We start from the raw sequence: 17,739 nt of genomic DNA on the forward strand, positions 1-17,739 counted from the left end.
GTTTCATTGTCGATTAGGACTGTGTGAGCCGGTGTACGGAATAAACTCAGAAGTTGGGATGGCGGATTATGGGATAGGATGGCTAGGGCGGTCCTCCAAACCCTACCCACTCCAATGTTGTATATGGCAGTTTTTGAGTCACTTACTATGAAAGAGTAATTGGGTATTGTTGCGGCGAGTGCCACCGCCGCCTCCTCCGAAGAAGAGGCTAGAATAGATGCGGCCGTCGCAACACTGCCAGAGGAGTTAACGGCTGATATGGCAAATTTGTGTCCACTCCGATACTCTGCGGCATCGACATAGACCACGTCTTTGTAGTTTGATAACTTTTTCTGTAAGGCTTTAGCTCGTTGTTGCCTTCTATGTTCGTGATGAACAGGGTACATATTCTTAGGGAGAGAAGGTATATGAAAGTGCCCATGAATCGGGTGGGGAATAATAAATTTCCCATTAGTCATGGGTGCCGGGGTAATATTTACGGTGTTTAGGATGTGCCTACCATTGTGGGTGTTTGATAAGCCCTGAAATTGAGCTGTCAGGTGAGCTTCTTCGAGCTCACTAAATGTATTCAAAATACCTGTAGCCAAAAGTCTCTCAGTGGAGGCTGTACTCGGCACTCCAAGGGCAAATTTGTAGAGTCTGTGTATCAGTGCGTTAACTTTATCTTCCTCAGCACTAGTTAAGTGTAGATAAGGAAGGAAGCTTGGGATTTTACTAACGGAAAACGCCTGTACCAGTCTTAGCAGTTCCGCTTCACGGAGACCTCCAGGCTTATTAGACACCCTTCCTATAAGCCGTATGGTGTGGTCTACGCTGGCAGTAACCGTTTGCAGTCTATAAGTATTGAGTTTGTCAGATTGAATGTGCATGCCAAGTACAAGGATTTTGTCGGTGACGTGAACTTGCTTCCTGTTAATAATAATCTGAATGTTGGGCGTATCGCGCTTATTTGCGGATAGAAGTAACAGCCCAGATTTAGCGGGCGAGCACTCGAGGTTCATGAACCCGGCTCTCGTAGCCACTGTATCTGAAGCCGCTTGGAAGGTATCTTGAATGTAGCCATCCGAACCACCTTTAATCCATAGGGTAATGTCGTCTGCATATAAAGAATATTGGAGACCCGGTATTTGTGCCAGCGCCCCTGCAGTAGACCTCATAGCTAGGTTAAATAGAAACGGCGAGAGCACAGATCCCTGAAGAGTGCCAAAGCTACCTAAGGTGCTTGGGGGAGCAGTTTTATCATTGAAAGTAATGTCAGCGGTACTCATCATCATCATCATCATCATCATCATCAGCCTATATTTTATGTCCACTGCAGGACGAAGGCCTCTCCCTGCGATCCTCAATTACCCCTGTCTTGCGCTAGCATATTCCAACTTGCGCCCGCAAATTTCCTAACTTCATCATCCCATCTGGTTTTCTGCCGACCTCGACTGCGCTTCCCTTCTCTTGGTATCCATTCTGTAACCCTAATGGTCCACCGGTTATCCATCCTACTCATTACATGGCCTGCCCAGCTCCATTTCTTCCGCTTAATGTCAACTAGAACATCGGCTATCCCCGTTGTTCTCTGATCCACACCGCTCTCTTCCATGACTCATGACTCCGACAAGTAAAGTCAGCGGTACTACTGGTAAGAAATTCGCGGATATAGTCATGCATTTTTCTACCACAGTTAATAACATTCAATTCACGTAAGATGGGCTCATGATTTATATTGTTAAGTGCACCGCGAAAGTCGGGTCCCAAGATGGCTTGGGTGTCTTTACTACCTGTAGGGGTAAGGATGTCATGCTTGAGCCTTAGCATGGCCTCCTGGCATGAGAGTGACTGTCGAAACCCAATCATCTCTGGCGGGAATAACTGATTGCCTTCAGTGTATTTATTTAGGCGAATAAGCATGACAAGTTCGAGCTTATTTCATGGAGAACAGCAGCTATGTGTCCATACTGGCAGTTGGAATCAGTCTAAGCGCACGAACACCAGCGCGCCGCTTGCGCTAAACGCGCTAGTCGCGTTGTCCTCTTCCTATATTATTTAACAATGGGAGCAAACAGGTTTTAACAGCGGAGCTGCTTAAGGCTCAGGTTGAACCATGCAGAAAGTTGATCAGAGGAGAGGAGGTGCAGAGAGAGAAAGACAGAGAGCAAGAAAAATAAATAAAACAAAATGAACTTCCTTAGTGAGTCGGCATTCGAGCCCGGGTACCCACGGTCCGAAGGTGAGCGTCATAACCACTGCGCTATACACCCACGCTTGCAGAACATGCATCTATGGGAACAATATGGTTGCATTGTACCGATGATTGCAACGCAACTTGCTATGGGCGAGAGAAAGAAATGAAAGAGAGAAAGAAGCAGAGAGAGAATAAAACGGAAAGAGAGAAAGAGAGAGAAAGGGAGAAAAGAAAAGAAGAAAATAAAGAAAGAGAGAAAGAAAGAGGGAGAAAGAAAAAAAAACAATATAAACTTTTCTGACGAGGCGGGATTTCAACCTGGGAAAACACGGTCCAAAGGCGAAATCGCGGGATCGAATCACGGCCGGGGCGACCGCATTTTGATGGAGGCGAAATGCAAGAACGCCATTGTATTGCACGTGGAAGAAAGCCAGGTGGTCAAAATTATTCCGGAGCCTTCCACTACAGCGTGCCTCATAATGAGTACTGGTTTCGGCGCGTCATCATCATCATCGTCATCATCAGCCTATATTTATGGCCACTGCAAGACGAAGGCCTCTCCCTGCGATCTCCAATTACCCCTGTCTTGCGCTAGCGTATTCCAACTTTGGCACGTAAAACCCCATAAAGAAGAACGGTCCGGAGGCGAGCGTCATACTCACTGCTGTATACACCCACGCTTGCAGAGCTCCGGTGTTTCATCAGATTTCACAAGCTGCCCTGGCAGTATCTAAACGATCATCCTCTCCAGGCCCTGACAGCGTCACCTATTCTGCCCTGGGACACCTTGGACAAGAGGCAACAAGAGCGCTTCTGAACACCTCTAACAACTCATTGCATAGAGGTACAGTTCCTCGGCAATGGAAGTTAAGTCGGCTGGTACGATTACTAAAGCCGGGAAAATCTCCGTTGGACTTGACGGCATATTGCCATATTGCTCTTGCCAGCTGCATCGGCAAGGTTATGGAAAGGATGGCCCTTGCACGTCTAGAATGGTATCTCAAGCGTTACAATATCTACCCCGCTTCCATGGCAGGCTTTCGTAGGGGTCGTTCTTCAATGGACATCGTCATTGACCTCACGACGTTTGTGCAGCAGGAGAAAAGCCGTAAGCGCATATCAGTTGTGCTCTTTCTCGACGTGAAAGGCGTGTATGACACCGTTGCACATGATGCCACCGTCGCCTCCCTGGAGACTATTGGAATCGGCGGCCGCATGCTTCGTTGGTTATCCGACTACATAACTCGCCGGTCGTTTTTTGTGCAAACAGAATACGGCCCCACAGCTGAACATTACACGTACTGCGGCGTGACTCAGGGAGGAGTATTGAGTCCAACGTTGTTCAATGTGACACTCATTGGACTAGCTGACGTTTTACCAAAGACAATCTGCCTCTCGATATATGCAGATGACATCTGCCTTAGGACTTCTGCAGGTATTCGGCTTCAGGTGCGCGTGTTTGCAACGGGCAGCAACCTTGACATCAGCATATCTTGAAGCACAACACTTGACTGTATCAACCGAGAAATGTGCATTGGTTGCATTCACTCGAAATCTTATGACGCCATACCCAGTTTCTATTAATGAACAGACTATTGCCTATGGAAAGACTCATCGATTTTTAGGTGTAATAATCGACCACAACCTTTCCTGGAGCCCTCATTGCACGTTCCTGAAGATAAAACTGTCGTCGATTGCCCAGGTACTGGGATTCATGTGCGGGAAAACATGCCGCACATCTGTACGCTCCCTGCTTCAGTTGTACACAGCTCTATTTCTAGGATACCTACGTTACAGCCTTCCAGTGTTGTCCAATACGTGCAATTCAAATGTTCGCTCATTGGAGAGCTTACAGGGCCGAGCACTGCGCACTTGCTTAGGACTTCCTCACGGCGCGTCAACACCTTCAACAATCGTCCTCGCAGAAGATAACCCGATCCAAACATACGTTGCAGTGGATTGTCTCAGGGCACATATCCGTCATATTTTCCGCGTCCCCGATCATCACTTGGCGTTTTTGCCTTCGCAGAGACCTCGTTCCACGTTTTTTAAAGTTATCGTCACCAATCGAGATTGCCTTCCATCAGGATACACCCCAGCAGCAAGGCCTTCATTCCCCTTGTGGTGCCTGTAACAGCCTCAGGTGCGCCTAAGTATTCCGGGCGTAAAGAAGAAGGCCAATCACCAAAGAATAGCTCTGCAACAGATGACGCTGCTATAAATGAATGAGACCTACTGGGACCAAATACACATCTTTACCGATTGTTCCGTCTCATCCACCAGTTCTTCAGGTGCCGTTGTCATTCCGGCTACGAAAACCACACTGAAGTTCAAACTGTCACACGACACAACAACAACGGCAGCAGAGCTTGCTGCCTACGTGCTGCTGTACAAACCTCCTGCAAGAGACACCTGAGAAATGGGTCATATTTTGTGATTCTAAGGCAGCACTTCAGAATCTGAATTTTGCCATTTATCACAGGGCTCATGAGCAGGTGGTATGATGGCACGTACTAGTGACGCTGAAGTAAACAGTCGTAAAACTGTGTATGACGAAACTGGTTGTTTATTGGGCGAACCTATATGCCCAGAAAGCAAGCTACACTCAAAACACAACGATAGCGGCGAACACAGTCGGCGATCGTCGAAAATCTGATCAGCGGCGAGACGCGTCGGCTTTTATACCTGAGTCATCGAAGGTTCCAGATTAATCCCTGATGCCCGCGGGTCTTCCAGAAAGTTCTAGACAATTCGCGTCGGTCATACAATCAGATAGCATAAGCGTCGGTGAAAACAGGCAACGGAAAGAAGCATCGATAACGTTCTAGAAACTTCCGATACAGGCGCGTCCTGCACCGAGCGAGAACGTTTAACATTTGTTAGCCGGTGGAAAGCGGCCACCGATGAAAGATAAACATGTATACGTGTCAATATGAGGTAAGAGCAGATCACCATCAAGCTATCGCTAAAGGACATGAAATTATATTTCAGTGGCTACCGGGACATACCTGCATTGCTGGTAATGACCTCGCCGACGAAGCCGCCCGGTCTGCTCATCTGGAAGGCCAACCAGTCCCAATCCCCTTGTCTAGGACCGATGCTGCAGAAAAACTTCATATCGTGGCTAAAGCTATGACACACAAATATTGGTCTTCTCTTAACCCGAAGTGCCATCTCCACATTACCCATCCTTGCCATCAAACATTTCCCGCTCTGAGGCGACAGTATTGTGCCGCCTCTGGCTCGTGGTGGCAGTTACAAAGGCCTACTCGTTCCGCATTGGAATGAGGGATACGCCCATTTGCGACTCTTGTGGAACCAGAGAAACAATTCAACATGTCTTATGTCTCTGTACCCAGTTCGACGTCGAGCGTGAAGCTCTCCGGACAGCACTGAACCAGCTGGGCTCTCGACCATTTTTGGAAATGAAGATCCTTGGACAATGGCCGTATGCGTAGATGGCACAGAAAGCCATAAAAGCCTTGTTGCACTGCCTCAAGTCGAGAGGTCTTGGCGACCGTCTGTAGACTTCGTGCGAAGTTTCAAATGTGCGCGAAACTGTGCTCTCTCTATTTCCTTTCTCTCTCTTTTCACCCCTATACCCCCTTTCCCCAGTGCAGGGTAGCAAACCGGACGTGCGTCTTGTTAACCTCCTTGCCTTCCCTCTCTTCTATTTCTCTCTCTCTCTTTCTCTCCCACAACCGTGGAACTGGCTTAATTTGTTAGAAGAGGCCTCAATACATTTGTAAAGTTTTATTGTATATGGCGGTTGTGGTTTTTTGACAGATAGATGAGCGATTGAGAAAGGTTCTTCATGAGCAAGAAAGATTCTCGATTGCACTTGATAATCTGAATCGTCTCCTAACAGGTCCAAGTTATTTGCTGTTTTCCGACGGCGCTATCGCGGATATCCCGCGACCTGGACGCCATGGGGCGTCGACTGATGTCGGTGAGAAAGGTGCTCTGCACGGGAGCGCCCATCCCACGAAACGTTGGTGAGCGGTTTCTCAGCCATCTAAACCTAACAGACTTCAAGAACTTCCTCGGTTGTTCGGAGGGACTGTCGTCATACTGCGTTCCACCACCGGGTGAAACCAAATACGAAAGCGTGGGCTTTCCATCACCCAACGTCCAGATAATGGTACGTAATCACCGTGACAGCTTCACAGGCTCTTACGGCTTTAACGCACTTCCACAGCATAACAGCCATGCCAAACAAACGCGAAAGATGAGATTAGACGCAAGAATCGCGGCGGACGTGGCACACGACACATACATTTGATTTCGAATTATTTTCCTCGCTTTTGCTGAGAGATACATTGTAATACACTGCATAAAGTATTTTTGTAGGTGTACTAATGCTGAAAATTATATGTTGATGGCCAACGGCAAATATTTATGCTTGCCTTTCAATGTGAGCAGCTCGTGTCACATCAACGAGGTTCGCCTCAGCAAAGTTATTGTCGTATTTATTATCTGGCAAACTCTTCGTATTCCCACGAATTTATATTCAGGTTCATATTTACCGTGCGTCTTAAAAGGTTGCATTTGGCCCAAGCGTAAGCCTCTCGCAGGAAGTACGTAGTTTTAGATCCTAATACACACTGAACGCGGCCGCAAACAATAAAAACGAATTTTAAAAGCATGATAAAATTGTCGATGAACATCAACATCCTAAATAAGACTGCGCATAACATTAAGCAGCAGAACTTCCCGCGGGTCACCCCAGACTGTACTAGGTCAGCGATTGGCTGATGCACCTTGGAGCGCTCTCCTTGACAGCCGAAGCTACCGGATCCAGCTTTGCGGTGTTGCGTTCAGGTGGCATTAGGTTTCTGTGCCGATTTCCAATTTCCTGCGTGTTTAGAAGGCTGCGGGAAGCAATGGAACGGAATTAATGCAGGATGGATAAATGGGGCAGTCATTTTGACAGCTCCCCATTGCGACCGCCGAAACTATATTTGCAATTATTTGGTGGTTTCTGCACGAGCTACAGCTGCTGAACTGAATGCACCACCTTGAGCGACTGTACGTTTTGTCATGTCGGCAAGTATCCAGGCTGAGGTAAAGAAATTCGGCAAGGACACTTAAAACTACTTGCGTGTGGCAATGCGAAAATGTAACAGTCCGTTTGGTGAAATAGGCCACACTTTTATTAATCCAGATGGCAGCGACGACACGTGTGCTGTGACGCAAGCACCAGGCACACCTTTAGTCCACCATAAGCGTGTTTCCGCCGTGGCGTCAGGCACGCGTGGTCATCTCGCACCCTGGAGGACCGGATTCGAATCCCACCCAGACGGAAAAATGCAAATTTGTTTCTCCAAGATAATTATTTACTTCGGTTGCAGAAACTCCCCCCCCCCCCCCCCTGTAAAACTTGACGGCAATCCGACCATTTTCTCACATTTGAATTACTCTTTCCTGCCTCGGCCATTTTTAGTATCATCTTTCAGTAAAGTCGACGGATCTTCACGTAATGGATATATAACGCTTTGAATTATAGTAAACTCTTCGTTTGAACGTATCGCATAATGTAAAACTCATTCAAGCTCACAGTAGGTATCATGCAAACTGCTGCCGAAAGAAAACACGAAAGTTATTAGCGTCCTTGCTTCGAGTAGGCCGTCACGATGACACTTCCTTGTCATTAAAAATAGGAGCGCTTAGGTATGATGAGAGTTTTTCTCAATTTAACGCCATCATGTCATTTCTTGGGTCCATGACAATTGGTGCGGATTGCTGTGATGTAACCCATTTGAGCAAAGTTAAGGGTCCACGCTTTTGCCAGAGGGCATGTTCCGCCCCTACATTACACATGATGTTTATATATTTGTAACTCTGTATAATATTTTTTATTTGTTTAGGACAATGTCTCTAGAGAAAATGTGAAGTATCTTAAACATTTGTATCATTGTTATTCATATTTTAGCTTCTCCAGTGCCACGTTTCTTAGTGAAATTTTTCGACATTGGGCAGTTTGGAAAAACGCCTCTCTTTTCGGTCGTAGTTTTCGAACAACATGGCCTAAGAACTGTGACGAATTGCTCTTGTTCGACGCCTAGGTCGCTGACCCTAGCACAAGTGTAGCGCTGGGACCTGGGGAACAAGGTGAGATTTGGGTAAAAACACCCAGTGTCACACCTGGTTACTTGAACCAAGACGACCAGCTTGAGTGCGTAGTGGATCAGCATGGTTGGCTACACACCGGTGAGTGGACATTGTTGAGATTGTTTACTGCTCTAAACAGTCCGGCGATCAGAGCGCTATCTCTCTATCCAACTCTTTGCAGACTGCTTGGTAGCGCGAGCGATAACATTACAGTATAGCAAGAGTACTCATAAACTGCTGAAGCGAACATATAAAGCACATAAAAGACGACACGTTGCGTTGACGCGTTTTTATGAGCATTTTTCTTCGTCACTGTCCTAAGCGTTGTTCGTTCCTGAATACTAACAACGAACTAGTCAATGCTTTTGCAATAATTATAAACAATACCGCGCGAGCATCGCACTCAGCTGGCAACGACGGTGATGCATCGATGCTGTTTATATTCGTTTTAGGTACACAGGCTCTTATAACGAGTCTTTTGCTGGAAGGAATATTACCGAATATCTACTAATTCTCCCGATTTGTCAGGGCAAATCGGGGGAAATTGGCAACGAAAGAAAAGGCGTCAAATATAACAGCCATTTCGTAATTGCAATTATGCGCAAGGTAGCTAGCTTAAGTCGCAATTATGAGGAATTTTCAACTCGGACCCGACTCCAATGCTGCCGATTAAAATACATGTAAAATGCAGAAATGGTATACTGTGATAAACCTTGGGACAATTGTGTTTGAATTTAGTATATCTGAGTGAGCAATGTATATTCTAGGAACAGTTGGATGCAGAATTTTGATTTCGGGCCTGAATATTTTTGACAAAAAGTTCCACAAATTGGCATGTTTAAAAATATATATAACCACAATGTATACAAATTCGTAACTCTTCACCAAGAACAGATATTGCAGTTCTGTAAACTGCATCGGATAGCAGATTCACATTGAAGAAATAGTGAATATTATGTTATATCTTACGTCAATTTGCTACAATGTATAAAAGGATATTGCGAGGGTTCTGCTCACATATTAGTGGTGTATTTGAGAGCCATGTATCTTACATTACTTTTGTCCACTATAGATTTACCAACTACTAAGCGGTATTCACAGAATTGTGAAACAATTTGCTGTAAACTTCATAGTATTGTTTTCTGAATATTTGCGATTTTCAACCTTTCTTTAAAATAAATAATAATTATTAAACTGAATAGGTTAATTGACTCCGTTTGAATGTGACTAGATTTGACATTTTGTTTTAAATGCAATAAACATCATCAAGTTTCGTGCAGCTGGGTTGCAGACAAAAAATTATTTATCCTTTCTCATATATTTAGATGGAACCCCTGACATAATTAAAGCTTCCTCCAGATTACGATACTTTTGCGTCTACGAAGTGTAGCTCTGAGTTAATTTCAGATCGAGACGTGCATTGATCAGAGCGCATGAGGAAAGGTCTTATATAACACGCATAATGGCCTGTTCAGTTAATTCTGCTTCCAGTATAGCCATGTTATGCGGGGAAATCTGTCAAGTGTGCAAAGTGGCTACTGTCACCCGACACAGCATGCGTTCCTTTAATATACACGCGTGCACACGCCATCTCCGGTCACAGAAGCAGCTCCGAGACGTCTTAATAGCTGTCATGGTAGCCATTTACAGATAATTCTGACGTCGTTATGGTAATTTGAGCTCTTATTTTGCCACGTTAACTGCCCCGTATATAATGCTGTAACGTGCCTAGCACGCGTTATTTAATTATGCATGCGCGCAAGGGCAGTCTTCGATCACACTACGAGCCCAGAGACGTCTAATCACTGTACTTAGAGCCAGTCAGAGCTCTTTCCGACGCTGAATACAAAGAGCGATTTTTTGTTCCTTTTGTCGTCGTTCATTCATTCACAACACGAGTACGAATGGCTTCAAGCGGAGCAACCATCCATCAGTGGTAGGTGCAGCCGAACCCTCTGAACATAAATAAAGCTGAGAGACTGCCTAACTTACAGGCTGCTATGGTGCTTGTCAGCCGTTCTTATTATTTCAGAGATTCAAATGCTATTCCATACATAGGTAGTCGTGAACGCCTCCCTGCCTGATACGAAAAAAAATGTTTAAATGCTTGGTTTATTCTGGTAAAACGATGGCTCTCCTCATAGACTTTTGTAGATATTGCACCTGTCTCGATTTTCGACGCACACCTTAATCTAAAGCAATCAAGTTTTGAATTTGTGGCGCTGGCGAATTTAGCTCGGGTGGCTCACAATCTCAATTGTCATCTCTCATTGACAAAAAAAAATTCGCAGCCTCTACTACAATGAACTTTTGCAAGTTTTTACTCGCCAAATCTTAACAAATATTTAATCTAGCTTGTCAAAACGCCAGTTTCGTAACTAGGCCTGTGCGATTCATTCTCTTCAGGTGACGTTGGATACTACAGCCAAGACGGACGATTTTTCGTGATTGATCGGCTCAAGAACATTATCAAATGCCAAGACTTTAAGGTGGCTCCACGAGAACTGGAAGCTATTATTCTCAGGCATCCAGCAGTTCTTGAAGCGTGCGTCGTAGGCATCCCGGACGAAAAAGTTTGCGAAGCACCTACAGCGTTTGTTGTGAGCAGGAAAAGCGCGCTTGGTGATCCACTTGTCACGGAAGATGAACTGGTGGATCTTGTGGCGAGTAAGTTTGACGTAATTTCTTGAACATAAAACGATTGTGCCATATTAACGACACAGGTGCTGAGATGAACTTAATAAAACCCTTTCATAGGAACTGTCAATACTGTGAGACAGAAGATGACTTGATTAGTCAAGCAAGTTTTGCGCAATACTAAACTACAGCAATTGACAGCGCTTAAAGTGTAAGGCAGGCAGCAGAACATTGTAAATTGTGTCCTTCGTTCTCTTGTCGTATATTTGTTTTTGAAATTCCGGGGGTAAAAATCAGGTTCCATTATTCAGATAGGGAAACTGCGGAAAAATCTGCTGTTTTGTTGTCTGGCACAAAACAGAGGGGAAGTTGGAGTTTTGTAGCCCCGCAATTCAAAGTCTATTGCCATCACCTTACAACATTACATATTTCTGCGAAACCATTATTTCTATCATAGGGCTAAAATAATTGTTTCTCATGTGCCACATATATTATATGCGTTTGTCCTTACGTCGCTGCAAGGATGAATTGGCTGGTAGTTAGTGAATGCTCATCATTACACTTCGCTATAGTTCTTGCACGCTGATGAAACAAAAATTATGGTGAAAAGGAAAGTCAATAGCAGTAGCACATCTCGCATTACCGTGGAACAATAAGGTAACGCACCAATCATGTCATAGCAGAACGCAATAACGTATCCAGAATTTTTTTACGGGAGGAGCACGCACTTGACCGTGGACTGCGGGCTGAGGGAGGGAGGGCAAGTTGCATACTAACACCGTCAATTCAGGGGGTGGGAGGTACGGGTTCAGTGTCGTGGCCACAGTCCTGGCACAGTGGGCAGGATGCCCAGCTAAGCTGTGGGAGTTGCGTGGTTCGATCCCCACCGCTGGGCACCCACCGGTTTATAAGACGGGTACTAGCAGCCACCGTATTTTGCGGGGTGTGTTGCTCGGGAAAGGCTTGCACACACAACTGTGCAATAATCAAGACAAACCAAACACACAACTCTCTCAAAGGCATCATGTCGCCAACGTGCCATCAGGTGGATGTCTTTCGAAACGTCTGAAAATCATGCAGTAGCCATGTACCGGGCCGGGGGCGATCGTGTGCATATTTTGCTGTTAGATATCCGGCAGCACTACTCTTCCGCCTCCTACAGCAGAACCTGATGTTCTACTATTTCACCAGAGCTGTGGTGGGAGAAGGGTCACTCAGAGACCTTCGGGAAATCGTTATGGGGCAGCGCTGCGAAGTTAAACATTACACAGGAACGAATTTTCGTCCATGTGTACATGTTTAACTTTGCAGCGCTGCTTTATAAATACAAGTATGATTTTCCATCTAGCCCCAACGCAAGCCTTTATCTTTAAGCGCCACTTTACGAGATGAGAACCCATAGAACCATCCGAGCGCTCCAGGCTTTAGTTCATATATCTGGTCATTATAAACAAAACGTTGACTGTTCGGCGGCACCGGGAGTCGAACCCAGCACCTCTCGCATACGAGGGAGAAGCTATTCCATTTCTCCAGAACTACGGTTCACCACCAATATATATTGTGCGCGCGTACAATTTGTGCAATGGCGGGAGTCACATAGGGTCTCAACTCTCCCCACACGTTTACTTGTTTATCTTTCACCGGTGACCGCTTTTCACCGGCTAACAAATGTTAAACGTTATCGGTAGGCGCAGGATGCGCTTGCATGTATCGCAAGTTTCTCGAACGTTATCGATGCTTCTATCCGTTGTCTGTTGTCAGCGACGGTTACGTAATCTGATTGTATGAGCGACGGGAATTGTCTAATACTTTCTGGGAGACACGCGGGCACCAGGGATTACTCTGTATCCTTCGATTACTCTTGTATAAAAGCCGACGCGTTTCGCCGCTGATCAGATTTCGACGATCGCCGACTGTGTTCGCGGCTATCGTTGTGCTTCGAGTGTAGCTTGCTTTTGTGGGCACAGTTTCGCCCTAAAAAGAATCAGTTTCGTCGTACGCAGCTTTACGACTGTTTTCTTCCCCGTCACTACTACGTGACAATATAATACGTTCCCACGCTCTCGGGAGCGCTAGTGCGGCTAGCGCAGAAGCGCATTTAAACAAATATGAACAGGCAGAGTGACGCCTATGGGCACGACTTCTTGTCGTCAGCTGCGTTGTTTGAGCCCGTCACGACCACGCGTTCTTGCGGAACAGCCAACGATGCTTTCGTAGCCTATAACCGTCGCAGCAGACTAGGCTTTCTTTTTCTTTTATTGCAATGATATAACGAGTAAAAATACGGCGCTGGCTATTTTAGGGCTTTTGCCTAGCGGGGATATACAACATAAAGTTATAAAATACCAGCATAATAACGTCAGGACATTACAAAGACGTTCTTAAAGATTAATACGAATAATATCACACTGGACAGTGGCATTTGAAAGCAACACTCCAGTGACAATATTAACCACCATAATATTGCATATACAGACCGACACTTAAAATAAGGTAGGTATCCCTTCAAAAAAAAAAGAAGAAAGAACACGTTTTTGTGCTTTACGAGTTATCAGTAACGCCACGGTTCTGAAAAAAAATTTAATACTCATAAAGCGCACTTTTGCATGACTATTATCGGCCGGGGTGCCAATGTTTTCTTCCGTGTTTCTTTTTATTCACGTGATTGGTTTGTACGGTTTCAAGCCATTAAAAATGATGCATGTCATCCTTATGGTGAGCCGTGATGCGGGCAGTCTATAAGAAGGGTGTAAAACACAGGCGTCTTCGCAGTAGAAGGGCGGGAATGGGAAGTTTATTGCCCGAAGGACGGTAACAACGCGTCCACAGTGGCCGTTTGAATCAGTTCAGAAGCGCTAGATCACGAGCGAGCCGATCGCGCTGAGCACGCTAGTCGCCGTCGTCGTCCTCTTCCTCTAATATTTAACAAAGGCATATGCGCTGGTTTTGGTGTATATCACGTGAAATGACGGCGGTTTCATAACCTGCAGGAAAGTACACAGTGTTATTAACTCTAATGATTATTTCAGTCGGCACGCACAAACGTTGTAGCAAACGACTTGAAACCACACCTACAGCCATGCGTAGCCGCGTTTGCATGAATACGACGGCAGCGCATCGCATTGGGTTTCCAGCGCAGCGCATTTCATGTAAACGGCGCTAAGGTGCCACAGGAGGGCGCATCGCATGGATACAGTGGAAAAAAGAATACAGCCCAAAATAGACAGGGACACGTACGAGCAACACGCACACAGCACTGACTTTCAACAGTTTATTCATGAAAACATGACGGAATAAATATATATGGCAGTACCTTGAGCAAAATGTGAATATTCAGCCAAACATGGAGCCTCATTTCCAATGCTGGTAACGATAACCACATGCTCACAATCTACACGGAATGTGTGTCATTCAGAACTTGTTAATAAATGCCATTTCCCGAGATGAAAGTGCAATGGAAGAAGACCTGACGCACAAGACATCAAACTACCTGATTAACTCTGCCTGAATGATTTCACGTATCAGCTGTGAGCTATGGTTAGCCAGCGCTTCGCTTTTTTTGTTCAAATTAGGGCTTACACCCCTGATCACGGAAACAAATACCCGGATGGCCTTTTACCGTGTTGTACACGTTGTTACGGTGCTCCTTGAGACGATCATTTCGATCATTTCGTGTCTCTGTCTGTTTTGTACTGTGTTATTTTTTTTTCATTGAACCACCAACACGTCCAAGCTTCCACGCTAAATTGCTATCAAGTCGACTCAAGCGTGTGGCGCTACTTTCACGCCAGAGTTTCGAGCCTTGTTTACATGAATGCGAGAGAAGCGTATCGAATTAACTTAGCACATCGCATTTTGCGAACGTGCCGCGGTTTACATGTATGCGCATCTAGCAGCCTGCGACACTAGCACCATGCAGTGTCAAATTTGGAAAATAGAAGCCAACTTCCGTTGGCGGGGGCAAAGCGCGGGTAAATGGTAAATAAAGTGCACGGCGTCTGTCAAGCTTTAGGATGAGGGTCCGTTATCGCTTTCATGTCCTTTTGTATTTGTCAGCGTGGACATATATTCACATTCTGTCGTTCCCTCGCGGGTGAAAGAAACACGACAAGACCTTTCTCCGCGAGCAACTCCCGCGCAACTGGCACTTGCATACGCCATTTTTGTTTCGGCTACTCTCCAGTCCTGCAGTACCGCAGCCGCACAACGGCAGTCCCGCAGTAACCACCTGCCCATAATTTCAAATTGGATACCATTCTGTTTACATGCTATTTTGAAATGTGCATCTTTAATCTCAAACCACCTCGTTTGTCGCATTGCATGCGATACACGTTCCTAGCGAATTGCAGCGTTTACATGAAGTGCGGTACGCTCGAAAAATAATACGACACGTTTCTGCCGCATTCATTTAAACAAGGCTACTGAGCTTCATGTAAACGGCGTCGCATCGCCCTTCCCAAGTGCGCTTTGAAATGCGATGCGCTGCTGTCGCATTCATGTAAACGCGGCTACTGCAAATTCGCATGTTTGCTTCGATGCGCCGTAGTGGCAGCTGTAGTGCGCGGTCCCTGGCTTGTGTGTCCCACTATATTTTGTGGGCAAGTGTATACATGTTGTACAGGAAAACGATTCCGGCATTTCTTACAAGTCTATATTGGTTCAAATTTCTCTGCATTCCTTAAGCTCTTCGGCAGCTGCACGAAAATGTTTTTGCTTTTGTCCTGTTTATTCTTAGGAGAGGGGGGGGGGAGGTTTTTGGTTTCACTGTTGTCTATTCGCTATGCTATATTCTTATGCTCAATATTTTCTGCTCTTTCTTATGACGTTTGTACTTTCTCGAGCAGTCATTATTCTGTACTTGTGTAGCAATATAACATAGCGCTATTGTGTAGTGGTAACGTTAGTGCGTTGTTAGTGCGTGTTTTATTCATGAGCAGACAAACCGAACGCATTTGATTTATTCTGGCAATTTCTTGCAGGCCAGACAATGTTCTACAAACACCTACACGGTGGAGTCGTGTTTCTAGACGAGTTGCCCAGAACAGTGAACTGTAAAACAAACGTAAAGAAGTTGCGGCTCTTGAAACCATCTACACACGATGCGAAGAATTGAAGAAGAACTGAACACAATGTATCGATCGAAAGTCTTAAAGGGCCGCCATTGAAAACCACGAATCCCTCGTTTTTGCTGATTAAACGATTATGCTGAGTACCAAATGAGTTGTACATCTCCTCGCTATGTTCACCTTGACGTGGATTTGTATTCTGTTACAAGATTTTATTGCTTTTATCAGTGATTGCTATTTTGCATATATATAATAGCACGAAAATTAGACAGAGACCTGCACATGCAGACTCGGAAATGAATGCGAGGGGCTGTGGTGCACGTTACAGAAACACCGCCAACACAAATGACGTACGTTAAGCGCGCCCGCACGTGTGTGGAAGTGAAGCATACATCCCCATTCTTGTAGTGTCTCCGCCTTGCGCAAGTGCGTTATTGAATAGTGCGTCATTTCTCAAAGTAAAGTGCGGCACAAAATTCATAAAGTACAATATACACACAACCTGCACACATGAAAGCACCGCATTGTAACTCTCATCTCTGAGAAAATATGTGTTACGCGTGAACTCAAAGAATCCATTTTCTAGCTGCCTTTTTTTTTTTTTGGGGGGGGGGGGGGGTGAGCAGGGACCGCAAAAAAAAAAAAAAAAAAAAAAAAAACGTGGGCAGCTTCCACTAGTGGTGCAAGGCTGGAGCAAACAGCGAAGCTGGTAATCGAGCTAGCTTTGCTTCCAGGTTTTACTATGATTGGCGAAGTTTTGCTAGGAAATGCTAAGTGCTGCTAGGCACGGTATTCCGAATCGTCTCGACGCCGGCGCGCAGATTTTCGCTTTGCAGCGCGTCGCGCTTCGAGATGACCGGCTTCTTCTTCGGGTGTCCGGATCTTCTATGGTCGTCCCATGTCAAGGGTTCATGTACTCGCCACAGAGTAAATGAGAGTTCTCACGCCGTCGTGGCGGCTACGAGCGTTGTCTCCCTGGTGACGTCACGACCAAGCTGCGCCTCCACACTTGCCGCGGCGTGGCTGGTTGAAACCTGCCGAGCCGTAGCCACAGGCGCCTGATGCGGTCACGGACACCGCGCGCGTTCGGCACGCACGCGGGGACACGGGGAGACGCGGGCGGCGTCGGCTGTAGCTCTGCGCGTTGCCTTGTTGGTGCCGCTACGTTTTATTGCGCTAGCAATTATATGGACACTTCAACCGGATTTCTGCCGTCAGTGTCGCCGTCGGCGTGAGGTTCCGTATAAAGTCCAAGGGCGATAAAATCGTCGCCGCGCGCCGTATGCGCGAGCGAAAGCCCGCGGGGGACGCGTGCTATCACGGAGAGCTAGCGCACGGCGTAATGCAAACGCGCCCGTCGCGCGAAAGGCCGTGGGGGTATGGGAGGGAGGGAAGCGGGGCGACGGTGTGTTCCGGCACCATCTTGCAACCCGGCGTAAGGGGAACTTGCCGCTCAATCTCCCACGCGAAATCAAGAAAGCGGAAAGGCAGCGTGGGAGGAAGGGGGGGGGGGGCGTGCAGCTTCTACTCCCAAAACAACTGAGCTCGTACTTTGCCCGTCGCTGTGGCGGTCGCCCGCACCGTCTGTTACCTTCACACGGCTCTGACCTTTGTATGCGATGTGCATTCCCTGCTCAGTTTCCGTTGAAGCGATAGACCGCACGAGCCTTCGCACGCTGCAGCGGCTGCGCTTGCTGCCAGCATTTTGACAGTCGTTGTCTGCGGTCACTCAGTGTGATCTATTCATGT

At 46.3% G+C, this 17,739-nt stretch overlaps 1 protein-coding gene across 1 annotated transcript in view; it reads left to right on the plus strand.

Annotated features, from left to right (window-relative positions):
• Window positions 1-16,128, plus strand: part of LOC119464796 (luciferin 4-monooxygenase-like) — an 89,569-nt gene extending 73,441 nt beyond the window's left edge. The window contains exons 8-11 of the mRNA XM_037725723.2: window positions 6,045-6,317; window positions 8,242-8,386; window positions 10,694-10,954; window positions 15,904-16,128. Coding sequence (XP_037581651.2) covers window positions 6,045-6,317; window positions 8,242-8,386; window positions 10,694-10,954; window positions 15,904-16,037 — 813 coding nt within the window. The 3' untranslated portion in view covers window positions 16,038-16,128. The remainder of the gene's footprint in view (window positions 1-6,044; window positions 6,318-8,241; window positions 8,387-10,693; window positions 10,955-15,903) is intronic.
• Window positions 16,129-17,739: the final 1,611 nt, after the last annotated feature.

This window comes from Dermacentor silvarum, chromosome 9, assembly GCF_013339745.2.
Source record: "Dermacentor silvarum isolate Dsil-2018 chromosome 9, BIME_Dsil_1.4, whole genome shotgun sequence".
Lineage (NCBI taxonomy): Eukaryota > Metazoa > Arthropoda > Arachnida > Ixodida > Ixodidae > Dermacentor > Dermacentor silvarum.